Source organism: Vanellus vanellus (genome assembly GCF_965231255.1).
Source record: "Vanellus vanellus genome assembly, chromosome: 1".
Taxonomy (NCBI): Eukaryota; Metazoa; Chordata; class Aves; order Charadriiformes; family Charadriidae; genus Vanellus; species Vanellus vanellus.
Window position 1 is genome coordinate 96,068,060 of NC_138905.1, and position 20,893 is coordinate 96,088,952.

Sequence of the window (20,893 nt, forward strand, 5' to 3'; positions counted from 1 at the left end):
GATCCTGAAACCCCCAAACTTCTTTAATCCTGTTGTTGTACTATTTAAATGATATTTAAATGCCTTATCCAACTGTGGTTATAAAGTCACTTGTATTTTGATGCCTTTTTGGATGCTTTTCTGTAAGCGTTTAATCCCAGAATCTCATTCAATTTCTTTGAAACACCCTAAACACAGTTTATATTTCTGTGCCTTTTTTAGAGCAGTTGTCAGTGCCAGAAGAGGAGAAGTCAGTATTACTTGTGGATATTGAGTCTGTTATTACTTTTTATTGTAAATCACGCAATGTTAAATACAGTTCTTGCCTTGGCTGGATACATCTACTCAAACCTCTGGTGCACCTTCGTTTGCCACGCAGTGATTTGTACAACTGCTTTTACGCTATCATGAATAAATTCATTCCAAGGTAAAACTCTCTCTCTTTTGCCTGTGTACTATTTTTGTTGGCATTAAAAGTATTTTCTTGAAAGTATGTGCATGTTTGTTTCAACTAGAGTAGTACTCTTTGTAACAAAGTTGTCAAATTCCTTCATATGATAATAAATTGAACCATCTTTCAGTATCTGTTGGTTTGAAGTCCAGGAGGTGATTGAGTTGGTTTAAGATGTAAAGAGCTAGCATGTGACTGATGTGCCATTTAAAGAACTACTGTCATCTCATGCAATATAAAGAAACCATTGTTTAGGAATTATCTAATTCACATATGTTCTGTGAAAGCATTTTTTCTTTCCTTTCCTAGCATTTTTTGTATCTAAAATACTTCTATTCCTGTCAATATACTTCATAAGCTCTAATTAAGTCTCAAAATATCTTAAGAAGACATAGTTGATGTTTTCCCTGTGTTCTACTGAGTTGAGACTGAAATGATTTTTTTAAAGTTGTTAGATTTTGGGTTTTTTTAATAAAATACATGAAATTGGAGTCTTCATTCTGTTATATGGGTGCTCTCACCAAAATAATTTTTTATTTATGTTGGAGTAGCACTGTGATACTCCAGTGAGGCTACAAGGTTTTCTGATTAAGACCTTGTGAAATAATATATGGATAGTCTGTAATTAAAGATCTTAGTCTGATTCCCTGGAGAGGAGGTTCCGGCCCAGCTGCTGGATGTGTTCCCATAACATTGCATCATATAATTGTTATGAAAAGCGCATGTTTGGTGTTCTGGAGGAAACATTTATTGGTCATGTCACTTGACTCAGCTCGTGTCCATTTCTGATTTAAAATACTGTTGCACTCTGTGAACTGTTTGGGGACAGTGGCATTATGGTCACATAACTCATGTACTTTCAGCTGTAGAAAGCTTTCAGAGTGTCTAGTATTTGAGTTTCTCTGTAAGAACCTAGGTCGTGTTTCAACGAGATGTAGACTGTTTTCTTTCTCTTTTTTTTTTTTTCTCTTAATGGGAGAATGAAAGGCATACAAAGGCAATCTGTAGTAGACTTGCCAATCTCTGCTCAGGTCGATTTGGTTTCGATTTGACATTTGACTGCTGGACTGTCATTACTATTTGATAAAAGTTTCACTTTTAACTTTTTGCTTTTTTTTTTTAAACCATACCATTTTATTAACATTTTCTTATGTTTTGCCACTATCATTTTGCAACTATGAAAAATTTATTGGGAATTTATTCTAACAAAATATTGACAACAGGTGAGGGAAATGTACAGCATAATCAGTTGGACCATATTGTGTCTTAGATTTCTTTTTTTTTTTGAAAGAGCATCTCTAGCAAGCCAAAGGAAGAATGGTGTGTGTGGGGGGGAAACATAATAGATTATTTTAGATGAGGCAGGTTTTAGGTTTTCCTGCCTTTTTTGGAAACACTGTAACTCTCAAAGCTTTAGGTATAAAGTGTCTGGTGGATACCTATATTTTTTTTTCTTCCTGCCTTTCCCCTAGAATGGCAAATTTTCTGAACTGTACAAAAATTAACAAACAGTTAATATGGAAGTCCTAGGTCATTAGTATTCTTTGTTTGGGCTGTAAGTAGAAGAAAATACTATCTCAGATACGCAATTGAGTAGACAATGATTTATGTGAGAGCTTGTAAGGTGGTAAACTACTGAAAAAGCTGCGAGTGGATAATGGAAGTGTGTCTCATCCCATGGACCACATGAGGAAAGTGCATTACATCTGCTTACATTACATCAATGTTACCTTTACCAGAGGGTAGAAAATAGTTTCATTTTTTCATGAAAAAAAAAATAATAAAACAAACCAAAACAAACAAGCAAAAAAAACCCAACCCAAAACAAAACCTCCCAAAAACCCCCAACAACAATAACAAACCACCCTCTCCAGAAGTAAAGAGTAGGTTAGTTTCCAGGGCAGTTTATTTATATCTGTTTAGCTAATCTGTTTTTTTTAATTGGTTTTGGTTTATGATCAGTCCCTGTGAATTATAAAAAACAATATAGGAAATTACATAGTCACAACTAATGAAGAATTGCTACTGTAAGTCTGACAACTAGAATATTACATGGGATTTATGATTATTTTCGCTTCTACTTTTTAGGGATTGTTTTATGAAGGGAAGACCATTTCATCTATTTAGACTCCTTCTTCAGTACCATGAGCCTGAACTCTGCTCCTTTCTCGATACTAAGAAGATGACTCCAGACTCATATGCACTCAACTGGGTAATAAAGTGAAAGTAGGGAAACATAATGAAAAATAAATTTCTGTTAAAATTTAAGTACATGCTTATGGAAGAGTAGTACTAGAGATTAGAACTGCATATATTGAAATAAATTGCATGTTTTTAATATAGACCTTTTGTCTTTAGTTGTTTATCATAAGATATGAGGTCTTGTTAACATCACGTTTTTATTGTACTGGATTTTAATTGAGCCACTGATGTTAGGAACTACTTGGAATAACTAAGGATGAGAACAACTGACATACTCAAAAAGTAAGAAACCATGATGTTAGTTTTTGTAGTGGGCAGCTGTATGGTTGTAGAAAGGGATAAACATTAGCCTAATGGGTCTTTTAAAGTCAAATTACTAATTGTTTTAAAAATCTCCATGCTAATAGATATATTTGACTGCCTCATACAGTGCTATGCCTTTTAAACTTTAGGCACATATATTTTACAGCTCTTCAAGAATTGGTCATTTCCTCCTCAATTTAATTTCAAAACTCTGTAGAACTGGGGGTAGTTACAGAGACGCTTACCTCAATCATTTTTTTAATAAAGTTTGTGTAGCAGGACTAAAACATAAAGGAGCAAAATTCTAGTGTCTCAGTGCTACTTAGTATATGCAATACAAAATCACGATACAGTGCTTGCAGAGGGAAAGTCTGTAAATTAGTAAGACTTTATATGACCGATGAACTCTTCTAGGCTCTTCTTTCATATCCATTAGCGTTGTGAATTTTTTTTGTAACTCCATTACTTTCAGTTAAATAGACTGAAATTAATTATTAAACTGCAAGATCTGTATTTGTGTTTTTTTTGAAGATGATTTTTTTTAAGCTGCTACCAATTTTAATGTTAAAATGAGTCCAGGAAGAATTTCTATATTCTTGAAATCTGCCTTTTGCCAGTCATCAGCCTTCAAAAGAGAAATCGGGTCTTTTTTTTACTACTGAATCTCCCTTTTTTCATATATATAATTTTCCTTAGTAAATACAAACTACTTTGAAGTTACTTATTAAAAGTTTAGTGATTCATTAGAAAAAATCTTCCCTTTGAAAGGAGGTAGGGAAATGAGCTAGTGTAGCTGCCATTCTTAATATCATGCTTTCTGGTGTACAATCTTAGAAAACAAAATCTTAAACCTCAATTTATATTATGAGATTACATTGAAATTCCTTGTTTCATCTGTCAAAAAACTTAGTCTATGTAGCGGTATTTCTGATGTGTCGAAATACATAAGCAACAATCAGAGATCTGTCATTGCCTCATTGTTCAGGGACATTTTGTCTTCAGTTGCTTTTGACTCAGAATTGGATGTATCTTCTTACTTTTTTTTATAAAAGTATACTAGAAAATGTTGAAATATTCCATTATAGTGTTTAAAAACAGATACTGAGCTTTGGAAAGCTGTAGCTCTGTTGATACAGAGTTTGTATGCATCAGCAACTTCAGTAAGACACCAGTGAAGCCAGCCGGTGTGCATTTGAGTTAGGTGCTATTGCAAATACCATCTGGCATATATGAGAAGTTCCTGCTTTTTCTTTTATCCACTCTGAACTTTGCGTATCAAAGAGGATGTATTTTTAAATGGGAATATGGGAACAGGCAAACAGTTTGTTAAACAGGAATGAAAATTTTCTGTTGTTTGCAAATGTTTAATTACTCAGTCATAAAGCATCATAATGTGATGTTACAGAAGTGATGTTGTCAAACTAATGTGCAACCATGTTGAATTAGCTTGGTTCTACTGTGAAAAATAAAAAGAATGTTGTTTACAGGATTCTTTCTAAGTCCTATTTGCTAAACTAGTTGAGTGAATATATTCTCTTATTATTGTCTTGTTGGTATAATTGTTATTTAACAGTGACTATGACCTAAATAGGATTTCAGTCTCATTGTATTATCTCTGGTTGAATTTGCAAGGCTGACAATGTACAGCTGAATTTGCCTTTACACTAGGAATATTCATTCACAGATAATCTGTAGCATTACTGCACTGTTTACATAAAAATTGTTTCTGAGAGTAGAACCATCCTTCAATATGTGGTGCAAATGTATGTTTTAACATCACTTTGATATTTTTATTTTCTTTTAGATATCTTGTATCTCTGTTAAAAATGTTATCCTGATAAGATTGTTCCTGGTTATTGCTTTTTCTCATACTATTTTCCAAATTTTTAGCTTGGAAGCCTCTTCTCGTATTACTGTTCAGCTGAAGTCACTCAGGCAATATGGGATGGATATCTACAACAAGCAGATCCATTCTTTATTTACTTCTTAATGTTAATCATCCTTGTAAATGCAAAGTAAGTGTATAGTTAATTCTTTGTGGCATTCCTTGCTGACACAGCTTTAATCTACTGTTGTTTCATTTTGATTTTACTGACTTAACCTATGCCTGTGACTTTACTGTTTTCAGAGACGTTATCTTAGCACAAGAATCAGATAAAGAAGAAATGATAAGTAAGTACTTCTCTTATATAGCTGCTAGTGAAATATTTACATAGTATAATCTCCATTGGTTATTATGTTTACATACTAAATAACTGAATTATTTAATTATTTCCCTGTGATTTTCTCATTAATTAATCCCCTCACCCAGTAATTCCTTTTTTACTGTTCTTTTGTTGCATCACATTTGCCCTGTCCTTAACATTGTTTTCTTGTGTTTACTTTTTGGCACTCCCACACCTTGTTTTATACTTCAGTTTGGAATACTTGAAACAATCGCCATGTTTCTAAGCCCAGAGCAGCAACTTTCAAATCCTTCTTTAAATCTACTGCACTTGTTGCATTTTCCAAAGTATTATCTTTGTATGCACTTGATGTGAGCCTAATTCATTGTTCTTGTCTTACCCTCCTGTTTTCATAGAAATTACACTAAATTTATTGTGAGCCTAGTGCATGTGCCTTTTTAAGTTTTGGGTTTGGTTTGGTTTTTTTTTTTTTTAACATTACATAATATGATATAATTAATTATCTCCTAGTAGTTAAAAATGAGGATGCATTGAATTTTGCATCTTTGCCACATATTGCAGAACTGCACCCTTGTACCATCTTAGGCATACAATAGTGCTACTGATTAAGTACTCTGCTTTACAGGATTCTCTTGGTCAGCCGTCTTTAGAAAAGGCAGCTGATTTAGTATTACAACTGAAAGCTAAGACTATACAGAGGCAAGAGTGTGGTAAAAAATAATTTGTGTAGAAGGTTTGAACTCCTAGCAAATAGCCTAGGTTTCCTGTCGATAAGGAGTATTTCCTGTATCTTCTCTTTCCACCTGGAGGGTGAATTAACATTAATGTTTAATGAATAAACTCATTTGTGTTAGACCTTATTAAAAATAAGTTATTTTGTGATGTGAAAAGATGTATGGTGCTTCTTTTCTGTGTCTGAAAAAATGATGCATTTATGTTGTTCGTATATCTCAGAATTCTTAGAAACTTCACCAGCCAATCTCGATTTAGAGGATATAGAAGATCTCTTCTCTTTGGCACAATATTACTGTAGCAAAACTCCAGCTTCTTTCAGGAAGGTAATAACAAAGTAATTTTGAAGTTCTCTTTGGTTACTGTTTAAGCTCCTGGTGACAGTAACTTTGAATATTTCATTGTGATGATTTTTTAAACAATTTTTTCACCTTGTTACTCTGGTGGTATTTACTGTTAGGATCTGTGAAAGATATAAAAAGGTTAAGTGAAAGATGTCATAGAATCATAGAATGGTTTAGGTTGGAAGGGACCTTACAGATCGTCTAGTTCCAACCCACCTTCCACTAGACCTTCAAAGCCCGGTCCAGCCTGGCCTTGAACACCTCCAGGGATGGAGCCTCCACAGCTTCTCTGGGCAACCTTTTCCAGTGTCTCAGCACCCTCAGAGTAAAGCACTTCTTCCTAATACCTAATCTAAATCTATGCTCTTTCAGTTTAAAACCATTACCCTTCACCCTGCTGCTACACTCCCTGATAGAGTCCCTCCCCATTTTTCCTGTAGGCTGCCTTTAAGTACCAGAAGGCTGCTGTAAGGTCTTCCCAGAGCCTTCTCTTCTCCAGGCTGAACAACCCCAACTCTCTCAGCCTGTCTTCACAGGAGAAGTGCTTCAGCCCTCTGATCATCTTTGTGACCTTCCTCTGGACCCACTCCAGAGGTCTATGTCCTTCTTATGTTAATGCTTCTTCCAGAGCTGGACGCAGTACTCGAGCTGGGGTCTTACGAGAGCAGAGTAGAGGGGCAGAATTGCCTCCCTAGACCTGCTGGCCACGCTTATTTTGATGCAGGGCCAGAATTCATTTGAGTTTGTCCAGGAGCTCCTTGTTCAGAGGGAAGCTTCCCTGCAGAGAGTTTATCCCATATATATTGCACGGAATATGCACTATCCCTTGTATATTCCCTGCAATATTCTCACTTCATGACTGATGATCTTGTTTTACAAACCAAGTTCTTGTAAGAACTGATAAAGCAAAAATGCCATACTGACACAATTGCGTTGTAGTAGACTGCACAGCAGTTCTAGCTGTACTTGCAACAGCAACCAGGAAAAAGTCACTTACTAGAGATAAAGCTATCATCACCTGCACTATTCTTGCAGTTCTTCCATATTCACAATACCTGACTTCAGTGAATTTGTGAAATAAAGTAATTGATAGTCATTACCTTTGGCTTGTATGTACTTTCTCTGATGTGTGTAGACAGGTATGTGAGGTTTTTTGGGAAATAACAAACAAACCAACGCAACTGTAAAACAAAACCCAGAGGTATTTCATCATGTTGGCATGGTCAGTGAAAAACAGGCGTTTTTGTAATGGAAGTTCAGGCCTTGCCATGATTTTCAGAAAGAATTTCAGTTGATCAAATTTCATGACTATGTGGACAAGATACACGTGTATCGGGTTTAATCTTTGTGACATGGTGGATATAGTTTTACTTCAAGCCTTCTAAAGACAATGGCTTTGGTTAACTTCTTTTGGTTTTTTTCCTCTTGCCTTTTTAGGACAACCACAGTCTTTTTGGCAGCAGTTTGCTAGGCCTCAAAGATGATGACACAGACTTGAGCCAAGCTCTCTGTCTGGCAGTTTCGGTGTCAGAGATTCTTCAAGCAAATCAGCAACAAGGAGTCAGTATACTGAATTACTCTTTTCCTCCCCACCCCTAGTTTTATGGAAAAGGAAAAGAATCCATACTTTATATCTCAAATATTTTTGAAGTGCTAACAACACAGATGAATATTTGCTATCTCAAGAAAAAGTATTCTTGTCTTGAAGTTGTCTCCCTTGGAAATGATCTGCTAACTGCAATGCATTTGTGCTGTAGCAACTAGAGCTACAGCACAGGGGAGCTTAATGCAGCAGATTTGAATCTGGGAAGTGAGAGCTTAAAGTAATATCTCACTAATTTGATTTCTTTTCCATATGTAGCTATTGTAGAGGAAAATTTAAACCCCACTACTCAGTACCTTTGAGAAGAATGCTGTTACGAAGTATCTGTCTATCGTCAATGAAAGGTTTAAACAACAAAAAAATTGATTCAAGCTATTTCTGTAGTGGTTTATTGCAGACATACTTAGATTCAGGGACTTCACTTAAGAGTATGTAGGACTAATATAAGGATAATAGTGTAGCTAGATTACTGTATTTCTTCTTGACTACTGGCTTTTTATAGCAGTTTCCAGGCCCTGGTTTCATCATGCATACCTTTTTTTTTTTTTTTTTTTTTTTTTTTCCCCTAGTCCAAGTAAAGTTAAGCATCTGTTTATATCCTTTTTAAGTTAGTGGGAAATAAAGCTTATGTGCTGTGCTGAGTAGTAATGGACTGTTGGATTGGGGCTTCAGTTGTCCCATCTGATGTCTTACTGATGTGTGTCCTCATACCCACTATAGTTCTTCTCAGTAGGGGTGAAATAATTACACTGTGTGCACTTGGGTGATCATTTCCCATGTGCAAGCTGATATATTATTGGGAAATCACTATTAGAATACTGTTAGTGGTCTGGTAACTGTAGAAATTCAGATTAATCAAATGAAACAAGATTTTTCCAATAGCTGCCAGCCCCTTTGAGGGGTTCCTGTAGTATTGGAATTAGTATTAAAATATAACTGATGTACTTTCCCATCAATAATCACAAAATTTTAAAATTCTCTAACAAGCAAAAACCTTTCTCTTTCAGGAAGGAGTAAGGTTCTTTGTAGTGGATTGTCGTCCTGCAGAGCAATACAATGCTGGGCATTTATCAACAGCATTTCATTTAGACTCGGATTTGGTTTGTATGCTTTTTGTTTCTTTACTGATTTTTGAATCCTAAGTGAAATAGAAGGAGAGAGAAATGTCTGTCTTGAAAAATAAAGTATCCTTCATTTTGACGCTAGTCTGTGGACTGCAGTGTCTAGCTACATAATGAGGTTTCAAAAGTTAGCTTCTGTAAAGGAGATTGGTGGAACCATCATTTTTCTGAGAAGTGTAGTCCTTAATGGACTAGAATTTGGGATTCCAGACTTCCTTTTCTTTGCTTAGAACTGAAAACCTATACAGGCTAAAGACTAGATGTTGTTTGGAGGAGAAATCTCTTTTTATCATCATAATTTCTAATGAAAGATGTCATTAATTTTAACAAGTAGCTTTGCCCCCCATCCCCCAGCCAGTTTTACTACAGCCTGCTTGTAAGGAGCATATGTCTTGAAAAGGATTTGGTTGCTCCTTTAAAAGTTTTGCAGTACAATATGAGAGAGAAAGTGCATTAATTTGGGGACTGAGATGTGCTACAGACTAATTACTTAATTAAAGATTTTGCTGCAGTTTTCATTTGATTATGAATTCCTAACTGAACATTCAGTCATATTTTTTCTTTGTCCTCTTTTCCCCAAATCAGTTACAGTTCAGCTGGCTTACAGTGTATTCTTCACTTCTAGATTAACTCTCCAGTATTTCACTTCAAGCAGACTATGGATGCTGCTTGGAATTATTTTTATGTATATACCCCAAAAAAGGCTTTTTTACCTTTCTTAATTAAGAAGCTCAGTCCTGCATCTATTACCTTTACCTCTCTAATTACAATGATGTATTATTCAGTGTGGTTTGCAAAAGTATATTTATATAGGAGGGAAAAGGGAGACCTTATTGCTCTCTACAACTACATGAAAGGAAGCTGTAGCAAGGTGGGTTGCAGTCTCTTCTCTCAAGTAGCAAGTGATAGGACAAGAGGATGCGGCCTCAAATTGCACTAGGGGAGGTTTAGATTGGATATTAGGAAAAATTTCTTCGTTAAAATGGTTGTTGAGCATTGGAACAGGCTGCCAAGGGAAGTGGTTGAGTCACCATCCCTGAAGGTATTTAAAAGACTTGTAGATACAGCAGTTAGGGATGTGGTTTAGTGGTGGACTTGGCAGTGCTAGGTTAACAGTTGGACTCAATGATCTTAAAGGTTGTTTCCAACCTAAACTATTCTATGATATAGTGTTCTGGATTTTAACCTGGTTCAAAAATTATTTAGGAAAAAAATTTTCTCTGTGGTATGTGGGTGTCCTTCTGCTAGCCTTAATTGAAGATCATATTCAATAAAGTAGAAATAAGCATTATAAATTATTAAATAGTTTAAAAACCTAGTAATAGATGAAAAAGAAGTCCATTAAGACAATTCTTAAATTGGATGTGATTAGTTCGTATTGGAATTAACTTCTGCAGTGTGTGTCAGTTGGTATGGTTAGTATCCTTCATGAACCTTGCTGGATGAATGTCGCCAGGATCTCTGGTTTTAGCAGTTTAATGCCAGGAAAACATTGTAGGGAATAATCTTTGAGACAAAAAAGCATTAATGGAACTTCAGTGTGTTTTATACATTTGTAAGTGCAAAGTACACACAATTTACTTTAAGGGAAGGCAATGGGGAAAGCAACTTGTAATCCATCTTATTTATAGGTGGTCTTAGATAGAGGAAGTAGTGAGATTTAGCACCTATGTAACAAAGCAGCAGCATTTGGCTCTAGGAGAACCCTGGTTAAAATTTAGGTTGACTGATGTCTAGGCTGTGTGCTTGTTACTTTGGTTTTAGTCATTTAATCCAGTGTAAAGGCTAGATAATGAGAATCCCCCCCCCCGCCGCCTCCCCTCCAGGTATAGGTCAGTATTTCCCTATCAATTTAAATAAATGCTGTCCCCACAAGAGCAGGTTAGCATTTCAGCTGTATTTGGAAAGTCTTTGTTTCTCCATCTCTTTCATATAGCAGCTCATTGGTTTTGCATGCATAATAGGCCTTGAGGAGACCACCACCTTAACTTTTCGAGAGTACTAAGAATTCCAGGTATCTCCTTGTATTCCTGATTGTAATTTTTTTTCCAAATCTTGCTAAGTAAATGAGAAAAAGCTTAGTGGGCAGACAACAAGAGGATGACCTTACTGGCACGTAGGAATTCTAGGTATTTTAAATGGTTTCAAAACTGCAAAGTTTGAACATGTTGTGCTCAAGCATATGTAAATATGGAAATAAATCCCTCTGCCATATTGCCAGCTTCATGCAACACAAAATTTGCAAAACCTTTTTCCACTGTTATTTGGTGCCTGGAAAAATAAACTAACAAATGTTAGCTGCCTTTCTTTCCTGGGGAGAGCAAGGTGGAGTGAGGAAGAAAAGACCATTCTCAGTGTTCTGTACATAACACGAGGTCTGGGTCAGGCTGTCTTTTGTGTGTGTGTTTGTGTGTCTTGTACAGTGCTGATGTTGTCTTGCTTGTGCTTAACAAATTATAACCATTTTCAAAGTTCATATCTTTTCACAAGTTGTGTTACAGTATGTTGATGTCAAGCAGCGTTTTTTGTTTGTTTGTTCCACAGATGCTTCAAAACCCTTCAGAATTTGCACAGTCTGTAAAATCCCTATTAGAAGCACAAAAACAATCTATTGAGTCTGGCTCCATAGCTGGTGGGGAACACCTCTGCTTCATGGGAAGTGGCAGGGAAGAAGAAGATATGTATATGAACATGGTGCTAGCACACTTCTTACAGGTACAACTAAATTGCTGTTGATTTTAATAGCTGAAATAAAGTGTATCTGCACATGTCATTGTTCCTAAATAGGAAAATATTTTCCCCTTAAAATCTAATTGTTTTTTATATTACTCAACTTTGCAGTTTTTATTAAATTAACCCATGTTTCATTACCATGCTTGCAAAACTCATTACAAATTTTTGCTTCAATCAAAAATGTCTTTTCTGTTGCAGAAAAATAAGGAGTATGTAAGCATTGCCAAAGGAGGATTTATGGGTAAGCTCACTAATAATGAGCCTTGTCTTGAGAAAACTTGGTATCTTAATGCTGATGATATTTTTACTAGGCTTTGGTTAGAAATCAGCAAAATGAATAGCAAATAGGTCTCATTTGTCAGGTTTTTGTTTCGTGTAAGTCAACACTGTGCACTTGCACATTCGTTGTTAGCTGTTTGTGGTTAGGGGAAATTCCCTCTTCTAAGTTATTCTTGATGTTTAGCCTCTGTAGATTGCAGATCCATATGAAGATGGTACTTCATAATTACTATTAATTGTTGTTGTGTTTTCTTAAATCATCAGTTCATAATCCGGCAGTTTGTGTTGCTGGAATCAATCAGGCTCTACAACAGTGGAGAGATCTGTGCTACGATACGAGAATAGAGGCATGACTAGTCAATATGCACTGTGTCATAATAGCTATCTTTAGGATCAAAGCAGTGATTTATTTTTAATGGCTGCTGTATTTTAACTGTTTTCTTTGCAAAAATTAAGATTATCCTAATGCCTTTGTACTACTGAAAGGAAAGCCAAGCATGATTATAGTAATGTCTGAATTTATCTGTTTTATTAAATCACATGGAGCAAAAATTGTTGCTGATTAGTCTTGGATATACAGTATTTTCATCAACTAATTCCAGTGTAGTTCTGAATGTTTTTTTTTTTTTAATGGCCTTTCAACAGCCCTCCAGCAGCACTTAGCAGATATCAATGTAGAAGGACCAGAAAATGGGTATGGCCACTGGATTGCTAGTACCTCAGGCTCAAGAAGTAGCATAAACTCCTCTGTTGATGTAAGTGGATTTTAAGCTCAAGTGGTAGTGGGATGGGACCCCCAAGCGTACTGAATTTTTTCTTTGAATTCCTCATTCTGTTCTGTAAAATGCATTACTGCAAGTCGTGATTGTTCTCAGTTGCGTGTTTAATTTCGAACTATATTCACTGTCTAGTTGGAGGTGACCTAAACATTTTTATCCTCCTGAGAGCAAGAGCTTGTAGAGGAGAACTTGCTGTAGTCATTCTCCAGCAGAATATATGTAATGGACAATTCTTTTCCCGGCTTTTCTTTACTCTGGAATAAATTACTGTGAGACCAGCATACAGTTTCATGGGAAAGCTCAAAATTGTCTGTTTTACAGCTGATGTGGTGTATGTAGAATTTGGCTTTTAATGTGGATACAAATTGATAGAATTCATTCCTCTCTAGATTTGCATAGCAGAGTGCTCAGTGGTAAGGTTTAAGCTTGCTTTATTGGATCATCTTTACCTCAGACATGTGTCGTTCCTGTCATTTAATAGAACTCTAAAAGAATACTTAATGCTGTAATTTATGTTCTGAGTGCCAAAAAGTAGATTTCTGTTTTGTAGTCTGTTTCCTTTCTTAACAAACCAGAGATGAAATAACATTCTTTTTATACGATTAATCCTGAGAGCAATTACTTTGACAGGGTGATTCTCCTAATGGTTCAAGTGATGGAAAAGGAGTAAAGTCCCTGGTGAACAAAATGACGGTTGCTTTGAAGACTAAATCTGTGAACGTGAAAGAAAAAGTTATCAGTTTTATTGAAAATACATCTACTCCAGTGGACAGGTGCGTCATTTATATCTCACTGTGAATTGGCAGTGAGGAGTGACTTCCCATTTCAGGTGGCTGTTTGGAAATGTGAAGACTGTGCTAGTTAGGAAAAAAGTTGTCTTCCAGTTTCAGCTTTTAGATTTCCTACTCCTATTCTCCTCACAGTTTTGTCATGACACAGTCAGCCTACTGTGCTGCCTTAGTATTGCAAGACCCGTGAGAGCAGCCTTTTCTCTTGAATGTTTACCTAGAATTTGTCACTGCATGGTTAGTTTGACTTCTTATAAGGAGTTGGTTCTGTATTCAGTCTAAAAGTCAAGAATGATTTCACTTTTATTTCAGTCCTGACTCTAATGGAATGGGTGAATGACAGAAGGATTCTGGTCGGGGTTTTTTGTTTGGTTGGTTTTGTTCTGTTTTGGTCTTTTAATTACCCCGTCTTATCAAATTGGGGTTAACTTTTTTGAAGATCTTAATTTTTCAAGTCCTGATGTAATGCTGCTTTTCAAATCTGGGATCCACTTTTGTTCATTCCATGTATCTTCAAGTAGAGCTGGGAATGAGAACGTGCAAACATGTTAAAAGACGCTTTCAAAATTGGAAGTCATCATTCCAAACACTTAACTAAGTAAAAGAATAAGAGCTTTCATCTGACAAAGTTTTAATTGAATAGCCTGTTTTAGAGTTCTTTAAAATGCAGCCATTGGAGTTCTATGTTGCTAAGGCATTGGTATTCAAGAATCTTAGAGTTAGTGTTTGTTTGATAGCAGGATTTAAAATATGTGCCAAACAAACAGTAGTTTTACTAGTCTTGTACCTAGTCAAAAGGTACACATTGTTGCTTCTTTTTGTGTTGGAAATTTTTTTTTAATTATTATTTCACAATTGGAGGCAAAAAATTCTTAAATGGCACTTGGTAGTAGCTTTTATTGTGTGAAGAATTCAAGTAAGGCTTATATGTAAGCCATACATAGCATGAAGAATGCACCTTTTAGTAGCATTTTTACAAATATTTCTCTACCTCATGGTTAGCTGTCATGAAGCATTGCTTTTTATTTATAAGCATCCACCTTGAAGAAGATACATTGCCAATATAAAGCATTTCAATTATTTATCTAGATTTTTCCTTTAAACTTTTTTTTTTTTTAATTCTTTTGTTCTGTCCTCTACCCCAATGTACTATAGAATACCTTTCAATATTCCCTGGCCAGACAGAGCAAGCCTGGAGCGGTAAGCTTGATAATTAAGCAGTCTGACTAAAACCATCTTTGTCGTATTTAGCATGGCATCACAATATTTGTAAGCATTGGTTACACTGACAAAATTGCTTGCATATTTTTATATTAATTTAGGTTTCTTGAATATATAAAGCTATTGGTTTTTGCAAGTACTGGTCAGAGGACTAGAAGAAGAAAAAGAATGTATTGGCAGTGCTTTGTTCTCTTAGTTTCTGCTTTGTTATTTCTGTTCTCTTCCTTACTCTTGCTTTTTATGGAAATTTTTTTATACTTGTCATTTCCTGTATAAGTTTTTTTAGTGACTTGTACTTGTGAAAGACACCAGGAGCAATTACTGAACAATTTATGGCTTAAGTTGTTAACAAGAGAGACTACAGCTATGAAAAATACTTGTTATAAAGCATCATCAGAACTCAGATATAACAGGGAACCCGTGCAGAAATTCTGTCTGGAAATCTGGTATTTTTATGGTTCTTATCACATGGTGATAGAACATGCTGATAGAACAGAGGTACTCATTACTGGGAAAAGAAAAATGCTGAGTTAATAAGTAAATATGCCTTGCATCTCTCCCTCATCTTTTTCATGTAACTGCTGTGTTTCACACATTTGGGACTTCACATTTGTCTCAGATTTATTGCCTTATAATTATTTCAGAAATTAACATTGTGAATTGAGATTATATAAAACTACTTGTGATAAAGGAAGGACAGCTGATGTGTAATCACTTTGGAAATTTGGTTATACTTCAGGAACTCTATGTTATAGCTTTTGACCATCGTAGACTGAAAAGCATGAAGATTGGTGCTGGAAGAATTAATGAAGATCTAAAATGATGTTTGCGTTTTCAAGGATTTAGGACCAATTCTTCTTTTGAGTAGTTTGCACATAATTTGAGATAGGATTTGCCCATAAGCAGTAACAGAACGGTGTTGTGTGAGCAAAACCAATAGTAATGTTAGTGAGTATTCGTTTTTAAAAAAAAAAAAAAAAGTGGGAATATCCCATTAGCACATAATATATTTTGTTAATTTAGAAACCCTAAAGATCATAGGGACATCTCCCCCCATTTTGTTGATCAGTTTTTAGAATATGGTAAGAAAGTGTTAAAATTCAAACTTAAAACACTTGGTGACTGTGTTCGATAACTGAAAGACACTTGAATCCATATTTGTAACCAAGCAGTTTTGATATATTGAGATTACACTTCTGTTATTTACTTTCTCCTTTCACTCATATTACTTATCTTCTTTCATTGGGAAGATGCAATAATAAATTTGCTCACACTATGGATTACTACACTATTATCTTAAATGTACGGCTCTTAAAAACCTGGAATGGCATTCTTTTCCCATCCATTTAATTAGATCCACTTTGTGTTTATTACCAATATATTTAATTTTGCAGGTTTGCCACTAAAGGGAATTACATTCAATTTGTAACAATGTAATGATGGCCTTCCATGTAAACAGGTTAAAGGAAATCCATTTCTAGTTTAAGATGTTACCAGGTTTTTATAGAGTAGCTTTTTACTTTCTCTTGTCTTGACTAACTTTAATCTATAAACACCCATGAGATCTTCTCTTAAATCCTATGTAATTCAATTTAACACTATTTAAATGTGCTTCTTCTTACTCAATTGGTTACGTATTAACTAAAGCATATTTACAAAAGCCTCCGTATAGAAGCACTGCCCTCTTGAATTGTCAGTGTCATTGATGCTTATTGTCTTAAACACTAATGAGCATGTTTTTGTATGTTTATTTTTTGTTTCATTGTAGAATGCATTTCTTTTTTTTTTCCCTATTAAACATTCCTTTGTTTTGTCTACATTAGTAAATTTTAGGCATAGAAAATGTAGGTTTCTTTTTTAACTTTCAAATATGCTTCCAGGTATACAAAAGTACTAGCATTCATTTATATGTTACTAAAGAGTTTGCTTCTCCAACTTGGTTCTACAGTAGCAAGTAAACTGGAGTTTGTGAATATACTTAAAACAGGAACCAAGGCTTATAGTTTATAGGAAATATGAACACACATTATGGGGAGAGAGGTTATAGAAATTGAAATGAGGCAAAGGAACAGGTGTGTTCTGGTTTTGTTTTGGTTTTTTTGAACTACTGCATGTTGCTAGTTCTAAAGGCTAAAATTGGGAAGTGTTTATTTTTTTTTTCAGCAGTTACCTATTTTGTGGCTTTCTGAACCTTTGGGTTTTCTCATATTTTTGAGGTATTCTCAGCAGTTGAGGGCCAGAACTTTTAACGTGACAGCTGTGACCATATAATCACAGCAGCCTGTGATTTAAAGCTGGAGCTTTAAAATATTTCAGGATTTGCAAGTGTTACTGTCAAACATTAAGGCTCGGTTGTGTTTTTTTGTGTCATTTGATAGGATCTGTAGAAATAGATTCATATGTGGTTCTTGAGGTCAACATCTATGCAGAAATCCCAGTCGTGGGGATTTTAGCAGTAGGAATTGCTTGACCAAAGATTTCAGGATTTGGCTCATGCTGGAGAACGTAATGGACAGAAAGTCAGAGTTCACACTATAGCGGATGGTTTATAACCCCACTTTGAAGTGTTTAAGGTATTTGTTATCTTTTGAGGAATTAACTAGAAAAATGAGCTTCCAGACATGTTAGTTAATAGTCTTCATTTTTTCCTCCATCCCAATTTGGCATCCTTGTAAAGCTGCCCTGACTGTCCAGAAATATTTCAGTTTCATGCTAGAAACTTCATAGCATGTTGTCAGTTTTCAGGTCTCTAGTGTATTTTGTCATTTGAGAAGGTGACCAGAAATTCTTTTTAAAACAAAGAAGTATTTCTTTTCACTTTATTTGTTATAACAGACACCCTTGCCAAGTAACTGAAATACATGCTTTCACTAACCAAATAACTTTATGGGTCAGTCACAGCTTCCTTGCAAGCAGCTTCATGAAATTCACGTCCTTCTCAGTTGCACAGTTGTGTTCACATTTTGCTAATATGTTATTGTAGGAGTCATACCATCAGTTTGAAAATTACTTTTCTTCTCCCATCCCATGTCTTTTCCTGCCCTTTTCATTGCCAACAGACATGTCAGCAGCAGTGACAGAGTAGGAAAACCGTACCGTGGTGTGAAACCAGTATTCAGCATCGGAGATGAAGAAGAATATGATACTGGTACAGTAGAAGATTTTCCTCCTACCTAGATTAATTTATTTAGACAAAATTATGAGGCTTGGCTAAATCATAAGAATATATCTCACATCTTTATCTTACAATGTGAAGTTTTTCTAACTATTATCATTGATCGTGTTTGTTATGGTGGTGCCTAGGACCAACCAAGAAAGAAACGCCCTCTTCAAGTGCATAGTAGTAGATTAAATAAAAAAGATTTTGCAGTAGGCACCAAACTGCCAACAGGAAGAAATGGAAATAGATGGGTTTAGTGAATTGTTCGTGTTCATTTGTATTTCTCTACTTAAGATAAGAAGGATGAGGAAAGATGTGAAATGGCTTTCACAACAGACATAACTGAATATTAGAACTTTAGTTAGGTGAAATAGGCAATTTAAGGGAGGAAAAGGGGCCTGCAAAAATAATGCCTGGCATGGAAAGGGATCAACCATTGTTTGTTTCTTCTTGTACAAGAAACTAGAAGCCACAAGAGGAGGCTTTCCTGGAATGCAATTAATGTGGTTTTGGTACTCCTTACCAAAATATATTGGCAGTGTAGTTGCAAAAAGGGCTTCAGGGAAAGTCTGGACAAGTCCATGTAAAAGAAATCTATTACACTTTACTGAATAGACAAATCAGACCAGCCTAATAAATCCCCTGAGCTGAAAATAGTTGTCTGCTGAGAGAGAATTAAAAGAGAAATATCAGATATGTGTGCCTTTTCCTTCCTTCCCTCTGAACAATTGTTTATGGCTCGTGGACCTTGGTTTGAATCAGTGTAGCTAATCTGGATTTAAGTGAGTTGAAAAGTTGTCTGATATTGTGTGAATTTTTTTTTTTTTACTTCCTTCAAAATAGATGAAATTGATAGCTCCTCAATGTCAGATGATGATCGAAAAGAGGTCGTCAACATCCAAACATGGATAAATAAACCTGATGTGAAGTATAACTTCCCCTGTAATGAAGTAAAAGAAAACGGACATATGTTTCCCAGGTACTGGAATTGGTCCGAAGCTTAATGAAAATGTCTGTCTGGATACACATTTAAAAAAATAAATATTGGGCATTTAAGTTATTCTTGATATTAAACTAGGCAATGAAGGTGCAAAACAACCTCGAAGGAAATGTTACCACTATATTTGCATTCCTATATTTGCAGTGTTACAGAATGGTAATTATGTACAAAACCTTGTATGAAGTTTTGCTTTGCAAAACAAGATAGTAAGAAAAATATTGTCAGTATCCATAGGCTCATTTTTCAAGACCAGGTAGACCCAAGTGCCTGTGGCTCTGTTTTTTCTTGCCCACTTGTCTCTGTCCCTTGTAGTATGCACCCGTCTTGCCCTGAGATTCAGTGACCTTGTTAATCCTTGAAGAGCACCCTGCGTGATGCTAGCTATATTTTGGCTTCCTCAAAGAGTACAAATCCTGTTGAATCTGGATAACAGAAAATTTTGATGGGCTTTCTCTTGCATCATGGTCTGTTCTTGTCTTTTATTATTAATTTTGTTTTCCCATTAGATTTATTTTATATGATGTATGATTAGTAATCTGTCATAGTATGATTTCTCAAAGTGAGTTGGAACTTAACTAGTGTGTTCCCACCACTAGTTGAACATACATTCCTTCCATGAAGAAAGCAAAAGTAGGTCTTGAACTGAACTGGCAGGTCAGCATCTCCCGTTAGTGCTTGTACATTGATCGACAGTCATGGAGTGCCAGCACGTCTGTTTAACTGAAGTCTGATGCTCCGTATGTAGAGCTGCTGCTCTCTAGGTGGAGGGCTGGCGCTGGGGTATGATTGAAGGATGAAAGAGAGGCTGGAGGCATTTTGCCTACTCTGTGTGTGGCCTGACACATTACTGGTGGTTGTGATCTTTGTTGATAGCACTCGTGGCTGTTGTATTGAGGTGATGATGTTAACTGCACAGTCTGGTTTTGTATGCTGATGAGGATGCCGGGCTTGTTTTCAAAAATGGCTGTGATACAGTACTGAGGGAAAATCTGAACTATTTTGTAGACCTTTCTAAATTAGAGATTTTAAAAGTATTAAAACTGTTTCTTCGATTTGGGAACTGTTTTATCTAGCTCTCTCAATGTATCTTATTTGTAGAATTTAGCTTTCTAAATAGCTGGTATTTGGTTCATTAGCAAATTCAATTTGTATTTTTGTTTTCCTTCAAGTCATCTCCTAGTAACAGCAACTCATATGTACTGTTTGAGAGAGATTCCATCACGAAAGGGACTGGCTTACATACAGTCTCGACAGGCACTCAACTCTGTAGTCAAAATCACATCCAAGAAGAAACACCCGGAACTGATCACCTTTAAATATGGAAATAGCAATACTTCAGGCATAGAAATTTTGGCAGTTGAAAGGTAAGCCATCTCAGCAGCAGAGATGTAAGTAGTTATGATGTACAGAATGCTGTCAACTGAAAATTGGGGCACGCTGTAATTCCCAGAATTGAGTTCAAAAGTAATATTTTTTATTTAGGTATAGATAATTCACATGCAAACTAGAAAAAAATCTGCCAGCAGAATGAGGAGTTTACAAGACCCAGCAGAGAGGAACTCCATGGTCTGCAACGACAGTGGTTGGGGATGGGATGTGTGCAAATGTTTTCTTTCTGTAAGGTATCTTAAATGAAAATGAAGTGGACAGCTATGCGCAGCCTAAAGTATGGATTTGTGAAGAGTGGGATTTAAGAGAGTTATCTTTCTTCTGTGGTATCTTTTCTGAGACATCTGACTCCTCCTATGGATTATACAAGGAGTCCAGGAGCCTAAGCTCAGAACTCTGAATCGCTGAAACTTTGTTCCTCAAAGTTAGGTGTTGCCATGCTCAGCATTTGCATGCTTAAGACTGGGGGAAAGTAAGAAGGATGGGCATACTGGGCTTTTTTCCACTGGTCTAGCCTGTTGTTTCTTGGCACTGTTTTAACAAAGTTGCTGATATCAGTTGGACATTTTCTCATCCTCTTCCCTGGGGAGAACTGTGTGCAGTGGGTGCTTCGTTTCCACAAA

At 35.8% G+C, this 20,893-nt stretch overlaps 1 protein-coding gene across 2 annotated transcripts in view; it reads left to right on the forward strand.

Moving 5' to 3' along the window:
* Positions 1-20,893, forward strand: part of TBC1D23 (TBC1 domain family member 23) — a gene marked incomplete at its 5' end in the record, with an annotated part of 33,695 nt that overhangs the window by 10,508 nt on the left and 2,294 nt on the right. The window contains 15 exons of one of the 2 annotated variants that reach the window (XM_082486874.1): positions 202-406; positions 2,519-2,642; positions 4,826-4,950; positions 5,064-5,107; positions 6,076-6,179; positions 7,635-7,757; positions 8,808-8,900; positions 11,466-11,636; positions 11,853-11,895; positions 12,579-12,688; positions 13,343-13,485; positions 14,656-14,700; positions 17,781-17,869; positions 18,725-18,860; positions 20,051-20,245. In XM_082486874.1, coding sequence (XP_082343000.1) covers positions 202-406; positions 2,519-2,642; positions 4,826-4,950; positions 5,064-5,107; positions 6,076-6,179; positions 7,635-7,757; positions 8,808-8,900; positions 11,466-11,636; positions 11,853-11,895; positions 12,579-12,688; positions 13,343-13,485; positions 14,656-14,700; positions 17,781-17,869; positions 18,725-18,860; positions 20,051-20,245 — 1,750 coding nt within the window. The remainder of the gene's footprint in view (positions 1-201; positions 407-2,518; positions 2,643-4,825; positions 4,951-5,063; positions 5,108-6,075; positions 6,180-7,634; positions 7,758-8,807; positions 8,901-11,465; positions 11,637-11,852; positions 11,896-12,578; positions 12,689-13,342; positions 13,486-14,655; positions 14,701-17,780; positions 17,870-18,724; positions 18,861-20,050; positions 20,246-20,893) is intronic. The other variant, XM_082486875.1, reaches the window with a different exon arrangement.